The 16,095-nt window shown below is 49.8% G+C and overlaps 1 protein-coding gene across 8 annotated transcripts in view; it reads left to right on the top strand.

Annotated features, from left to right (window-relative positions):
* Positions 1 to 16,095, top strand: part of GRIA1 (glutamate ionotropic receptor AMPA type subunit 1) — a 333,609-nt gene that overhangs the window by 241,969 nt on the left and 75,545 nt on the right. For all 8 annotated transcript variants that reach the window (XM_088475695.1, XM_088475691.1, XM_088475690.1 and 5 more), the window contains exon 11: positions 12,800 to 13,170. In XM_088475695.1, the coding sequence (XP_088331821.1) occupies positions 12,800 to 13,170 (371 nt within the window). The remainder of the gene's footprint in view (positions 1 to 12,799; positions 13,171 to 16,095) is intronic.

Raw genomic sequence — 16,095 nt, 5'->3', positions numbered from 1 at the left:
CAACGCTAACCAGGGTAACTACTACCATGTCCAGGTGCCCTGCCCCCACAAATCGCTGCTGCGCGCTCACTGTTTGCTGTAGCTGGGCCCGATCTGAGCTGACAACTGAGCTCTGATTGTGGACGCTGGCAAGTGGCAATAACAGCTGCCAGATTCTCTGCCTAGCCAGCAGCAAGAGCCTCGGCCATGCCTGCCCCAAACCTCCGCCGGCCATAGGAGGGCTCGGATGCCCCTAAGCATTCCAAATGCATTAGGCATTTGCTTAGTTTTCCTATGCCTAGGGCAGGCCCTATATATGACAAGGTGACAACTAAACTATATAATGAAATATGTATGTATCAATTAACCTAACTTCTATCAAAAACGGTTTTATCACTGCAACTCTAGCAGGAGTATGTAACATTTTCGATGTAGTTGGCACGTGATAATTATTACTCCCCAACTCAAAATGGGGCAATGAAAAATCCTGCTTGTATTCACTAAACTTGGGGCACCTGGGACAGAGCTTCCAAAAAAGCCCTGTCCCGGCGAATGGCAGTAGCAAAACTCTTCTGCATCTGACATCAGCATTAATCTGTATCTTACTCAGAATCAGCCACATAATGTATTAGCAATGGTCACTTGTGTTATATATGTTGCAACGTTTGTCATTTGCTAAAACTTACCTTAGCCCTGGTAGTTTTTAACTTACATGTTTATCTATATTGATGCACACTAATATGGCAAAAGTAGTAGCTTAGTAACTAACACAATGGGGTACAAGGCAGTGCTCGAAGTGAAAATTTTGAAGTGGGGGTATGGAAATTTTTGTTGAATACCCCCCCCCCTCCTGAGCTTTAGGGATATTGATAATGAGAAGTAGCCTCTGCTTCCCTCTCTCACCCCCTGCACCTAGCACTACCTTATTCCCTCTCACCTCCTGCTCCTCACAGTGCCCACCCTACACTACCCACAGTACTTCTCAGTCCAAGTCTGTTGTCTGCGCTGACAGAGATGCTTCCCAATCCCCCGGCTCACAGTGGGCTCTCTGTGGGTGGCACTGCACAATCAGGGTCACATCTTTGATCAGCGTTTGCTGAGACAGCTGCTTCTCCACCTCTCCTTCCCGGTGGCAGTGGGCGCTCCTCAGCCGCCTGGCACCAAGCAGGGGCACAGCTTTGGTCAGAGTATCGGGTCCCAGCACCAGGGCATAAGTGGAGATGCAGTGGCATGTTAAGCATTGTGCCGGCCGTGAACCAATCATGGGGTGGACCGGCAGCCAATCAGAAGCAGCCACGTGGCTACTTCCGATTGGCTGCTGTTCCGCAAGCCGTGATTGGCTACTTCCAAATTTAAATGGCCACAGCCGATGCTTCTCTTTGATTGGTCGCCAGTCCGCGATTGACCCATGCGGCTGGCAACAAGTATAAACTGACGCCGAATATGCCCCTGGCACCTGACCTGATGCTAGGTTAAGCTAGCACTGATAAGAGATGTGTCCCCAGTGGGACACATCTCCAAATAATCCTGCCGCTGCGGTTTTGCTGCTGGGATCCCATATTTGGTCCCAGCCAGGGACGGTGCTAGGGTGTTCGGTGCCCCTCTGTAAATTTTTTAATTTGCACCTTCCCATTATTTATAAAGGGACAGTGTGCGCCTTTAGCATGCACTGCAAAAAAGGAACATGGTCTCACTAGGAGCATCACATTGCCAGCTATATAATGCAGAGAGCGTCTCAATGACTGACATATACTGTAATACAGAGCAATGCAGTGACCATCAGATAATACAGAGAGCATTGCAGTGACTGTCATACTGTTTAATGAAGAGACCATCAGTGCTGTTAATGTAATACAGAGAGCATAGCAGTGACCTCCATATAATTCAAAGAGCATTGCAGTGACCACCACATAATGTAGAGCACATAGCAGAGAGCATTGTAGTGACTGCCATATAATATAGGGAGTGTTGCAGTGCCCGCAATATAATGCAGAGACAATCAGTGATCACTATATAATACAAAAAGCATCGCAGTGACCACCATATAATGCAGCTACCATCAGTGCCCTCCATACAGGGCTGGTTCTAGACCAAGTAGAGTCCTGAGCGAAAGTCCCTTTGTAGCCCCCTTAAAAAAAATATATATAGTTTTTTGCGTGTACTAAATAAAAATACACCTTACCTATATGGTGGTTTCTCTGCGATGGGGAACCTCTGAAGAAAATATGAGATATGGTAAGAACTTACCCTTGTTATCTCTATTTCTACGAAGTCCATAGGGTTCCACAGGATACCTTGGGGTATAGGTGTGACGTCAGTCGCTGGGCACCATAGAGTTAAGCTTTTCAGCCTCCCAGGATGCACTAGGGTCCCCCTCCTATACCCCGCCCCCGAGCCAAGGCACCTCAGTTAGTTATCAAGCCATAGGCGGGAGGAGAAGGAAGAGAGAGAAAAAAAATCTGGACACATACAAGAATCACATTCTCACCAGAGGGAGACGGAAAACCGGAGACCAGAGCAAAGCCCATCTGCAGCACAGGTGCGACAGGGCGGGAGTCCTGTGGAACCCTATGGACTTCGTAGAAATAGAGATAACAAGGGTAAGTTCTTACCATATCTCATATTTTCTACTTCAGGGTCCATAGGGTATCCACAGGATACCTTGGGGATGTCCCAAAGCAGTATCCTTTAAGGGTGGGGACGCTCCTGTGCAGAAAGGAGAATCCGCCGCCCGAAGGAAGCATCCTGAGAGGCGAAGGTGTCAAACCTGTAATACCTCACGAAGGTATGGACAGAGGACCACGTAGCAGCCTTGCAGATCTGAACTGCCGAGGCACCACGTCGAGCTGCCCACGAAGGACCCACAGACCTAGTGGAATGAGCCTTCAGAGAAGGAGGGACCGGTAGGCCTTCATGAAGATAAGCTTCAGAAATAGCCATACGGATCCAGGCTGCCAAAGTTTGCTTTGAAGCAGGCCAACCCTTTTTACGGAAGCCATAGAGGACAAACAAAGCGTCCGACTTCCTAAACGAAGAAGTGCGGTCAACATAAGTCCTTAAGGCCCGCACAACATCCAAAGAGGCCTCACCCAGGGAGAGACCCGGTGAGTTAAAGGCCGGAACAACTATTTCCTCGTTAACATGAAACTGGGAAACAACTTTGGGAAGAAACTCAGGCCGAGTGCGGAGCACTGCCCTGTTCCCATGAAAAACCAAGAAAGGGGGTCTACAAGAAAGAGCCCCTAACTCAGAAACACGTCTGGCCGAAGCAATGGCCAGAAGGAAAGTCTTAGCTGTTAGCCATTTAAGATCCACTGACCCCAGTGGTTCAAACGGCGGTCCTTGGAGAGCCCTCAGGACCACAGCCAAATCCCAAGGCGCCACAGGTGGAACAAAGGGCGGCTGGATGCGAAGAACACCCTGCATAAAGGTGCGCACATCCGGGATTGTAGCAATCCTACGGTGAAACCAGACAGATAGGGCCGAAACCTGTACCTTCAAAGAAGCAAGGCGAAGCCCATGATCTAGTCCCGCTTGCAGGAAGGCGAGAATCCGAGACTGACGAAACTCCCGCGGTGCATAACCTCTCGGTCGACACCACTGGAAGAACGTATGCCACACGCGATGGTATATCCTCGCGGAAGACGGTTTCCGAGCTCGTAACATGGTACGCACCACAGAGCTGGAAAACCCCCGGGACCTCAGCATGGCCGTCTCAACAGCCACGCCGTCAAAGACAGCCGAGTCAGGTCCGGGTGAAGGCAAGGACCCTGAGACAGAAGGTCCGGTCGTAGCGGCAACCGCAGAGGACTGTCCACGGACAGACCCTGAAGGTCTGAGAACCAGTGCCGTCTGGGCCACGCGGGAGCTATCAACAGGAGCATCCCTCCTTCCTGTTTGAATTTCCGGATTACCCGTGGAAGAAGGGAGACCGGAGGGAACAGGTATGCGAACCGGAACGTCCACCGGACGGACAGAGCATCCACCAGAGACGCCCCTTCGTCTCTTGTGCGAGACCCGTACACCGGCAACTTGTTGTTGTGCCGGGATGCCATGAGGTCGATTTCTGGAAGACCCCACCTGTCCACCAGTAGTTGAAAAACGTCCGGGTGCAGGGACCATTCCCCCGGATGAACGTCCTGGCGACTTAGAAAGTCCGCCTCCCAATTTAGCACTCCCAGGATGAAGACCGCTGATATGGCCGGAAGATTGCGCTCCGCCCAAACCAGGATCCGAGAGACCTCTACGAGAGCCGCCCGACTGCGAGTTCCTCCTTGCCTGTTTATGTAGGCCACGGTGGTAGCGTTGTCCGACTGGACCTGCACCGGGCGACCCTGGAGAAACCGCTGTGCCTGCTGGAGAGCATTGAAGACCGCACGGAGTTCCAAGATATTTATTGGAAGCTCCGCTTCTGTCGGCGTCCACCTGCCCTGGAACAAGTGTGGACCCGAAACTGCTCCCCAGCCCCGAAGACTGGCGTCCGTTGTCAACAGGACCCAATTTGGAACCCAGAACGGACGTCCCTTGTTGAGGTGGGTCATCTGTAACCACCACGCAAGGGACAGGCGAACCTCCGGGGTGAGCACAATCGTCTGGGACTTCAGAGACTGAGGCAGCCCGTTCCACTTGGACAGGATCAGGTGCTGCAGAGGTCTGGAGTGAAACTGGGCGTATGCCACCATGTCGAACACCGACACCATGGAGCCCAATAACCTCATCGCCGAGTGTAAGGACACCCGGCGGCTGTGCAGGCAACTGCGCACCCTTGACTGTAAAGCAGATATCTTGTCCTCCGTCACGAAGATCCTTTGCTGTCCCGAGTCCAATAAGGCTCCAAGATGCAGAGTCCTCCGAGACGGGATTAGAGTGGACTTCTGCCAGTTGATTAGCCAGCCGTGCCGTTGCAGCAGTGCAATGGTCAGGTCCAAGTGGCGTAACAGGAGCTCTGGAGATCCTGCCACCAATAACAGGTCGTCCAAATACGGCAACATGCGGACTCCCTGCAGCCGCATAGAAGCCGCCATGACCGCCATCACCTTGGTGAAAACACGTGGTGCTGTTGCCAGGCCAAAAGGTAACGCCCGAAACTGGAAGTGGTCGCTGCAGATTGCAAACCTGAGGAACTGTTGATGGCGCAAAAGAATAGGGACATGCAGGTAAGCGTCCTGTATGTCCAATGACACCAAGTAGTCCCCAGGTTCCAGCGCCAGAATGATGGACCGTAGGGTCTCCATCCGAAACTTCGGGACCCGCAAAGACTTGTTGAGTGCTTTGAGGTTGAGAATCGGACGATATGACCCATTGGGTTTCTGTACCAAAAATAGATTTGAATAGAAACCCTGGCCCCTCTGGGAGAATGGAACAGGCACTATAACTCCAGCCTGGAGCATAGTGTGCAATACCTTCCGCAGCTCCGTAGCCTTGTTCCGGTCTGATGGTAGACCCGTGGTGAAGAAGCGAGCCGGGGGTCTGTGCCGGAAGGAGAGGGCGTATCCGTGGGAAACCACCTCCAGAACCCAAGTGTCTGTCGTAGTGGTCGACCAACACTGGGCGAACTGTAGCAGGCGGCCTCCCACCCTGGGATCCCCCAAAGGGAGGCCCGGACCGTTAGGCCGCAGGCTTGTCATCTGGCTTGGGGGCCGGACGTCTGGTACTCCATGCCTGCTTCCGGGGCTTGACCGATTTCTTAGGGCCAGCCTGTCGAGGAAAGGACGATGGTCCAGAACCAGAAGGAGCAGCGGCCGACGGGAGACAAGCCGATTTGGCTGCCGCCAGCTTGGCCACAATCTTATCCAGATCCGGACCGAAGAGAACTTCTCCGGTAAACGGCAACGCTTCCAGACCTTTCTTGGAATCTGCGTCCGCCTTCCAGGATCGCAGCCACAAGGTGCGACGAGCAGCTACCGCTGCTGAAGAAATTCTAGACACCAGAGTACTAATGTCTAGAGCCGCCTCGTTGATGTAGGTGGCCGAATCATGGAGATTGCCAATCAACTCCGCCTGTTCGGCCGGACAGTCGGATTCAAAAGAAGCCTCTAATGAATCCGCCCAGCGCTCCATCGCTCTGGCAACCCAGCAAATGGCCATAGCCGGCCGTGCTGCCCCCCCTGCAAGGGAATAAGCGGATTTCAGGCAGATTTCTACCTTGCGGTCCGTAGCATCCTTAAGGGAGGACATGGATGGCATCGGCAATGTGGCACTACGGACAAGACGGGTCACGTGAGAATCCACCTGTGGAGGGGATTCCCACTTAGCAAAATAATTATCCGCGAACGGATAAGCCACCGCCAGGCGTCTCTGCGGCTGGTATCTTTTGCCAGGTTGTTTCCACGCCTCCTCTAAATGGTCCACCAACTGACCCGAAAGAGGAAAGACTGTAGCATCGCCCTTCACATCTTTGAAAAAGGCATACTTAGATTTAGCCGCTGGGGGAACTTCGTCCTCAATCACCAAGGCTGTGCGGACCGCCCGAATAAGTCCAGGAATATATACTTTGGACTTAGCATCAGCGTCCTTAGTATGGAGAGGTTCCTGATCGTAAGGATCCAGAATCTCCCCATCATCAAACGTCCCTTCGTCATCCTCATAAGGAGCGGACAGAGACGCCACCGGCCTTTTGTGAGGCCGCATCACAGACTCCCCTTGCAACACATCCGACAAGTGCTGTACAGAACTCGTCAGGGAGTTAACCCACGCTGGCTCCTGAGAACCCGGGAGCGGGGAAATAGGGAGACTGTGGGGTACCACCAATTGTCGTGGGAACCCCTGCATGGGTGACGACACCACAGACTGCTGGGACAAACCCATCACAGTAAACGCGGGCTGCGGAGCTAACTGGCCCACTAAAGCTGTTAACGCCTGAGCGAAACAAGCCCAGGGCGGCTCCTGTACCGGTGCTGTAACCGTAATAGGCCGCGCCATGGACAAACACTGCCGGCAAAGGCCCTCCGCGCTACCCTCCCCCTCCGCTAACGGTACTTTGCACGTGGTACACTGTAGCCGGAGGGGAAAATCACTTTCAGACATGATGGCACCACGTATGTGACCTCTCTCACCAATTAAGTATTAAATAGGCGAGAGACCACCCTGCAGCACCGCACCACAAGGGCTTTAGCAGAAAGAACAGGGACAGTAATAAAGCTGACAGTTTAGAGAAGAAAAGTTACAGGCAGCGCTAGCACAGTCACATACAATACAGAGAAATAACAATTCCTGCACTAACAGCGCTGATCACTCAACTACACAGACACAGGGCCTGGTAGGACACAGCGCTGCATACACAGACCTGAGCCACAGCGGAGGAGAGGTATGCGGGGGGACCCAGACCACGATGCTTCCGTCCAGCGCTTCCAGCAGCGTTCACCATGCGTTCTGGAGAAGATGGCCGCCGAGGAGCAGAGAGGAGGCTGGCCTGAGGGAGGAGCGCTGCCACAGTACCAGTCGGCAGCATGCAGAGAGGGCTGTGTGCAGCGGGGGAGGCGCCGGCTGTGAGACAGGGAAGGCGCGCTCCCCTGGCATGCATTTATCCCCTGGGACGCCGCAGCGCTACCGCTCTGCTGCGGTCTGCTGTCCCAGGGGGTAGTGGAAAGCGCAGGTTGGTCGCCTGGCTCCACGCTGCAGCCAGTCCCCAGTGAGCCCCCTGCCTGGGGACCTAGGACCATGTGACCAGCGGGGACCCACCGCGGGACCCCGCTGCTTACCTTTGTCCCCCTTGGATCCGGCCATGGTCCGGAACATCTGGGGTCACCGCTAGCTGTGACCCCAGATGCTCACCAGCATCCCCGGATCGGTACCGGCGTTCTGGTACCGGCGGGGGTGTAGGGAAGACAGCATGGACGTCAGGACTGACTGTCCATGCTGTACATCCAGATGTGCAGCCACAGCTGCACTGAAGAAAGCTTCAGGGGCTCTTCTAGCCCCCACTCCGACAGGTGCACCCGACGCCGGCCGGGTACCAAACTAAACTGAGGTGCCTTGGCTCGGGGGCGGGGTATAGGAGGGGGACCCTAGTGCATCCTGGGAGGCTGAAAAGCTTAACTCTATGGTGCCCAGCGACTGACGTCACACCTATACCCCAAGGTATCCTGTGGATACCCTATGGACCCTGAAGTAGAAATTGATCCTCCCTGGGCAGATGATGTCTTCCTTCAGTATTCACTATTCATGTAGGAAATCCCATGGTCTGGAAGACGCCTGTTTATGTAAGAATATAACCAATGTCGTCATCATACAACCCAACGTATCCCTTTCAGCCTCATGCTTCGTGTCTCTCCAGCCTCATGCTCACTGTGTTAATTCTGGCCTCGTACTTCTTGTGTCACCTCCTGCCCTGTGTGTAATTTCAGCCACATGCCCCCTGTGGCACTAGGCTCCTGCTTCCGGGGTATTTCCATCCACATCCTCCACCAGTATCTCTCCATCTGCCTAATCCTCGTCTCTCTCCAGCTGCCTCCTCAGTTCTTCTGTGTAACAACAGCGGCCTCATCCCTATTGTGACTGTCCAGCAAACTCATTCCACACCCCACTACCCCTGCATTTCTACAGCATGCATCCACCTCCCTATGGGGACTGTTTACTAAGCCTTGGATGGAGATAAAGTGATCGGAGATAAGGTACCAGCCAATCAGCTCCTAACTGCCATGTCACAGGATATGTTTGAAAAATGACAGTTAGGAGCTGGTTGTTTGGCAAATTATCTCTATCTCCATTGAAGGCTGAGGGGTCTATTTACTAAGCAGTGTTAGGAGACAGAGTTAAAAGTGATAAGGTGCCAGCCAATCAGCTCCCAACTGTCATTTTTCAAACAAAGCCTGTGAGATGACAGTTGGGAGCTGATTGGCTGCCACCTTATCACTTTTCACTCTGTCTCCTAACACTACTTATGCTGGCCATACACGCTACAATTATCGGGGCGATCCGCCTGATATCAGTGGATCGCCCCCCGATAATTGTAGTGTGTGTGCGGGCGACCGAGGGTTAAATATTGTTCGGTCGGGCATGCAGGATTGTCCAGCATGCCCGTCCGATGCGATATTTACCCGGTAAACTGTCGGCCGCATCGGGCAGTGTATGCCCAGCGCGGTCGACAAACAGACATTTCCTGACAGGGAAATGTCTCCTCCCCCGGGGGCGGAGCGCGGATGTCAGGCTATACACTGTGAGATTTCTCTCACAGTGTATGCCGGCGACATCTGCGGCTGGCATGCTGCCAGATAAAATGTCTGTCGGTCCAACAGACATTTTATCTGGCTGTGTATGCCCAGCAATAGTAAGTAGACCCCTCAGTAGCTAGACCCCTGTGTCTCTCTGGCTTCAGCTCTGCACATGTTACTCTAGCTCCCCCATGTGTCACTTTAGTTCCACAATGACAGTACAGCCCCCCAAATATCACTCCATCACCACCTGTGTCAGATTCTAGCCCCCCCATATAACACACCTGCTCCCACCTGTCAGTTTTGCCCCATACAACACACCTGCTCCCACCTGTCAGTTTAGCCCCCATACAACACACCTGCTCCCACCTGTGTCACAGTCTAGCCCCCCCATATATAACACTCCTGCTCTCACCTGTCAGTTTAGCCCCCATACAACACACCTACTCCCACCTGTGTCACAGTCTAGCCCCCCCCCCCCCCCTCTCCTCCATTGCACCCATAATACTTACCTCACTGGCTGCATTCTCCCCGTCTGTAGGATCTCCCCCATGCTGGGATAAAGGGAGCATCTACAAGCTACTTGCCACTATACAAGTGTATTCAATAGTGTTTGAATACACTTGTAAAATGGCAAATAGTTAGCTGACACTCCCTTGTCCTCAGCGAGCTCTCACAGACTGGGAGAGATCGGATTACACTGCAGGGAGACAAGCAGCTGCTCAGTTGTCATCCACCCCGGCGGCTCCTGTAATGTGTTACACCACAGAGCAAACTGAAAGTGAACACCCCCATTATTAATATATGCCCCCCCATATTGGATGCACCCCTTCACCCATTGTTAATACATGCCTCCCCCCGTTTTTTCTGCAGGAGAGGCAGCACTTACCTGAGCCTTTGCTGCTGCAGCCTGCATCTTCATGTCGCTAGGTGGGTCCTACTCCTCTTCATGACGGCCGGCCCGGAGCCGGCAGGAGAGAAGAGAAGAAGGAGGGGCGGCCAGGGGGGAGAAGTGTAGCGGTTCTGTTGGTTAAGGGCCACTTAGGGCAGGCTCAGATCGCTGTCTGTCATTAAGTTTGACAGGCAGCAAAGTAAGTCAGTTGTAGCGCAGCAGGGAGGGGAGGAAGGGGAGGACTTGGCAGGAGGCGGAACAGCCGGTGGTGGGACTTGGAAGCGCTCAGGTTCTGCCACTTGTCTCCGCAGCAAGCTGTTGCTGCCTGTCATACAGTGTGACAGGCGCAGCAGCAGCCGGCAGCAAGAACAGCGGACTCTGCAGCATCTGCAGGGAGAGCGCCTCTCAGCCTGGCGCCTCCCTCCAGTGCAGGATCCGCTAAGCGGTTTGCGCCGGCCCTGGTCCCAGCACAAACTTTAAATCGGGGCACAGACTGAAGTGGCGTGTCGAGCACTGGTACAAGGTATATACAGTATATATATGAGGCAGCCAATTTGAGGGTGGGACCCATATTTTAAACTATCAATTCACTAGGACAGAGGATTCCAAAACGATATCTATGCTTGAGCACAGGTGACTTAATTAGTACCTTAGTCCATCTGGGCAGCACAGACGGTGTAATGGTTAGCATTACTGCCTCACAGTACTGAGGTCATGGGTTCAATTCCCACCGCCGCCCTACCTGTGCGGAGTTTGTATATTCTCCCTGTGCTTGTGTGGGTTTCCTCCGAGTGCTCCGGTTTCCTCCCACACTCCAAAAATATACTGGTAGGTTAATTGGCTCCCAACACAAATTAACCCTAGTGTGTATGTGTGTGAGCATGTGATAGGGAATATAGAGTGTAAGCTCCACTGGGGCAGGGACTGATGTGAGTGGCCAAATATTCTCTGTAAAGAGCTGCGGAATATGTGTGCGCTATATAAATAACTGGTAATAATAATAATAATAATAATTTAATCATCTGGACTCAAGCACGGATATCATTAAAACTCGGAGTTTGGCAACCTCTGCACTAGGAGCAAGTGAGATCACTGAGGCATGAGGCATTTGGCTTCCTGAACTGTGTGCAAGAGAAAGTCCAATTCTAATACCAGTGAACCAAATACTGATTTCCGTTGCTGTGACTGCAGGCACATTTTAAAGAGATAATATAAAAATAACTGCATTACTTACGGGGTAAATCATTTACTTCCATAGGGTATCCCTGCAGCAAAGAATGAGTTAAAATCAAAGGAAATGTCTCCATACCCCCTACAGCTTTTTCTTGTGTGTAAATTCCCAACAGGAGAACATAAGGGGAAAAGGGAAACTCAATGCTAAATTTATTAATTGAGTTTACATAACCGACTGGAGTTTATACAGTGCTGTCTGATTTATATCTCTCTTCCCAAAGTCTGCTCAGCACATCTCCCCTCCCTTCCCATATATTTTTTTTTCCTTCTGCCCCCCCTACGGCTATGGACATGTTCTTGCTCACCTCCCTCGATGGGAGATGGTAACCAAAGCAACCACTGTATGGTTCCTGGGTTGTGGCCTGCAGCCATTTTGGTAACCTTTCCCATTCTCACATGATCTGTCTTATTGGGTGTACAATTTCAGCACTCATCTTTGACAGGGAGCCTCTTCGCAATGGTTTGCATACCCTTTGATGTGCAGAAACAAAACCCCTGAATCTAAATTATGGTAGATCATCATATCTCATGTATACTCTTAATTGGCTACAAATCTGCTATTTTTCGACCATGGTACATATGAAGTACTTTTTTTGCAATTGAAATTGCATGGTTAGTCTATAGTATGTAAAAAAAAACAGGGACATAAGACATTTCCTGCTTAAAAAAGCATTTACAGGAACCTTTAAATACTGTAAACTTTCGAAAGTAGTTATTTATGACCTAATAAGGTTTTCACGGGCCACGAAAATACTTACATATGGACTGCATATACAACTGTACTAGTAAAAACTGAACCTTTTGAACCATCGATTGTCTTGGATCAGTAATCTATACAATGTAGATTCATAAAATTCACACAAAACTTCCCTGTTGGCAGAATAAGAGGCCTATTCATCAAGATGAACATGTCTGTTGTACATGTTACATGTAACAGACCCATGGAATCCACATGCGGCTGCCATCGATTGATCAAGCTTTGAAAAACTGAATCTTTTTGGAGCTTGACTAAGCAAAATAACATATTAGACCATTGAGCCCCACTGCTTCCTATTGGATGGAGAACCAGAGTATGAAGAGGGATCCATTCACTCATGCATATTAACACTGCCCAGCAGTGATGTCTTTTGCCACTACCAGTTAGCGACAAAAGTAGTACTGATAAGGCTTATTGGACAGCTGCTTTCCGGAGCAGCTAGCCTACAACCAGAGCAATACTGAGTTGTTCTGGTGCATGAGTATCTGCCACGGCAATCACAACAAGCTAGAAACATCATTTCCGCTGGGCCACCACAGATTATAATGAGCTAAACATGAACACTGCTGCATAACAGCATAATGCTTCAAAAAAATATATATATATTTTGTGCAGAAGAAATTTTTATTTTATATATATTTCCCTTTGATAGCATTTTGTCTATGGAATAGAAACCTGTGGTAGTGATAATTGTGTGTTATCAAGGTTGGTTACAAAATGATTTCAACCAAATCTTCACTACTCTTTGTCTGACACAATGATAATTACTTGTCTTTTTGTCTCCAGAGAGCAGACCTGGCCGTCGCACCTTTGACAATCACACTAGTCCGTGAAGAAGTTATCGACTTCTCTAAACCCTTCATGAGCTTGGGCATATCCATTATGATCAAGAAACCACAGAAATCAAAACCGGGTGTTTTCTCTTTCCTGGATCCTCTGGCATATGAAATCTGGATGTGTATAGTCTTCGCCTACATCGGAGTTAGTGTGGTTCTCTTTTTGGTCAGTCGATTTAGTCCTTATGAGTGGCACAATGAAGAGTTTGAGGAAGGAAAAGACCCACCCTCCACAGACCATTCTAATGAATTTGGAATATTTAATAGTCTATGGTTTTCCTTGGGAGCCTTTATGCAACAAGGGTGTGACATTTCCCCCAGGTGAGTCTGAAAAATGGGCATGTATCAAACAGAGCGCATTTATTGGGTAATTATGTCCACATACAGTTTGCACAACTATTTATTATACAAAAATGCAGTTGGTGCTGTGGCTATTTGTTTTTCATATGCATGATTGCTATCTTGTGATATTTGATAGTAAAGTCACTAAAATAAAGCTGGAGATAGACGCTATATTTTTTAAACTGAAGCTCAGTTGTTATATAGATTATATGACTTATTTTGTGTAGCAGAAGTGTGGTTTATTGCATATGCCACTTTGAGGGTAATCCAACAATTTTTAATAATCAAATTTTATTGAAAGATTTTTATATAGTGCACACTGTAGTGACGGAAAATTATTTTTTAGCTATGCTGAGCTTCCCGGCGACACTGGGCTGTAGCAGTAAGAGTAGGCTTTTTCCTTGCCAGGCCAGTTAGGTGTCAATGAGAGCATGTGCGTACCTTTCAACATTTAGGAGGAGGGGACTGGAGAATTGTGTGCACGGCATGGTCAGATGGAGACCTCCCAACCTTGCTCCCCTGGAACACTGCGGCCCACCGGCAGGACTGACCCTCTAAAATCGGGATGGCTGGGGGGTCTGCATGTGTGATTTCACAAAAATAAAAAAAATTAAGTTTGTTAAGAAAATCAAATAAATAAAAAGTAAAGTACAAAAAAATGGGAATAATAAATGAAGGAAAAAAAATCTTTATTTTAATAAAAAGCATTTTTTCATGTGAGCACTACGGGTTAACACCATCCTGAGATGTTATCGATCAGAGAATAACTCAATAAATACATAATAAACAAACATTGCAGAATGCCCCTGTTGAAGACTTGAGCTTACAATAGTCATCATTAGTGTTTACCAGCTTTGATAAATAAGAAAAAGCCCTAAATCCTGCGAAAGGGTTATTTGTGCGGGATTTAGCAGTTTTGCCATTGATAAATAGACCCCATAGTGCAGGGCCGGCTCCAGGGGTCGAAGCACCCTGTGCCGGCTCTGCTAATAGCACCCTATAGTCGCGCGTGGCTTCGCGTGACCAGAAATGAGTGTGGCCTAATTACCATAGGCCATGCCTCCAAATAACGTCAGATTGGGGGTAAGCCCTGCACTCCCTCACTAGCTGGGCTAACCCCAGCCCTCTCCCGGCATTAAATGGATGCCGTGCGCATGCGCGCAGCATCCATTCAGCTACTCCGGGGTCTGGTCCCTAACCTCCCGATTTGACCACCGAAATAGGGATGTTGGGGAGGGTTACGCCCTCTATGGGGTGGCCCCCCTGTTCCACCGCACTGGTCGAACACCCCAAGAGCCGGCCCTGCCATAGTGTATGATAGTAACTATGAGCTTGAACATTACTTTCCTTGTGTGGTTACTAATTTCAGTTATTGTGTTGTTATTGTAAAAGTAAAGTACATTTTATGCTGAGTTGTCTGGATATAAAAGTGTTAACACCTTAATCTAATGAGAATTGCAGCCTGGAGGACTGTAATGAAAATATACTGCATACTACAATTGAACTGTAGAATTTCCCTGACAAGTTCCATTTTTCAGATTAAAATATGAAGGTTAATATACACTTCTCACCCTTGAAGTGCCAGAATACAGTGTTCCAGAGAAATAAACACTTTGCTCTGAAAGACCATTCATGCTACCAGGGAAAGGTGACTTTATATTAGGGGTGAGCGGGTTCGGATTTCGGAAATCCGGACCCCCCCGATCCGAGGCAGATCCGAGTCAGGCTCGACTTTTCCCGCCTGACTTGGATCTGAAATCGATGCAAAACGTCATCAGCCCGCCTTCCGGGTCTCGCGGGTTTTGGATCCTATATAAGGTACCCCCGTCGGCGCCATTTTCTTACTCGGCTGTGGACAGTGAAGAGGGAGGGTGGGAGTTAGGGCTGTCTGGGCTGTGTAGTGTAGTGTAGTGCAGTGTAGTGTTGTGCTGTGCTGTGCTGCGCTGTGCTGCTGTTGTCCATAGGGGCTGTGTCCACTCCTCCAAAGTCCATAGGGGCTGGCTGGACTCTGTTGTGCAGTCAGTTGTCCATAGGGGCTGTGTCCACTCCAAAGTCCTGTGCAGTGGCCAACTCCTAAAGGGGTGCTGTAGTGTTGTCCAGGGGGTGCTCTGTCCATCAGGGGTGCTCCCCCCAAGTGCAAAAAAAATATATATTTTTTCTGTGTTTGTGAATTGTGTGCACAGTAGCCGCACGTGCATCAACAAAGTAGTGCCAAGCGTGCGCCTGTGTCATAAGTAAAGGGCCGGCTGGCTTGACCGTTAAAGGGTGCTGTAACCCCCAAAGTGCACTCCAAACAAAATAAAAAATATTTTCTGTGTTTGTGAATTGTGTGCACTGTGGCTGCACGTGCATCAACAAAGGAGCAGCGCCAAGCGTGCGCCGGTGTCCCATTAGTAAAGGGCCAGTTGGCTTGTCCGTTAAAGGGTGCTGTAACCCCCAAAGTACACTCCAAACAAAATAAAAAAATATTTTCTGTGTTTGTGAATTGTGTGCACTGTGGCTGCACGTGCATCAACAAAGGAGCAGCGCCAAGCATGTGCGCCTGTGTCCCATAAGTAAAGGGCCGGCTGGCTTGTCCGTTAAAGGGTGCTGTAACCCCCAAAGTGCACTCCAAACAAAATAAAAAATATTTTCTGTGTTTGTGAATTGTGTGCACTGTGGCTGCACGTGCATCAACAAAGGAGCAGCGCCAAGCGTGCGCCTGTGTCCCATAAGTAAAGAGCCGGCTGGCTCATTTCTTAAAGGATGGTGTAACCCACAAAGTGCACTACTCTCCAGCAAAAATAAAAAAATATTTTCTGTGTTTGTGTGTGCCTTAGCCGCACGTATATATCAATATAACATAAATGGAGGACCAAACTTTCTCCGATAAAAATAAAATAGGGAAAGATCAAGAACCACTTC

Source organism: Taudactylus pleione, unplaced genomic scaffold (assembly GCF_031769625.1).
Source record: "Taudactylus pleione unplaced genomic scaffold, aTauple2 ptg000176l, whole genome shotgun sequence".
In the NCBI taxonomy this organism is placed as follows: domain Eukaryota; kingdom Metazoa; phylum Chordata; class Amphibia; order Anura; family Myobatrachidae; genus Taudactylus; species Taudactylus pleione.
Note: the sequence above shows the minus strand (reverse complement) of the source record. Positions and strands in the feature narration are given on the sequence as shown.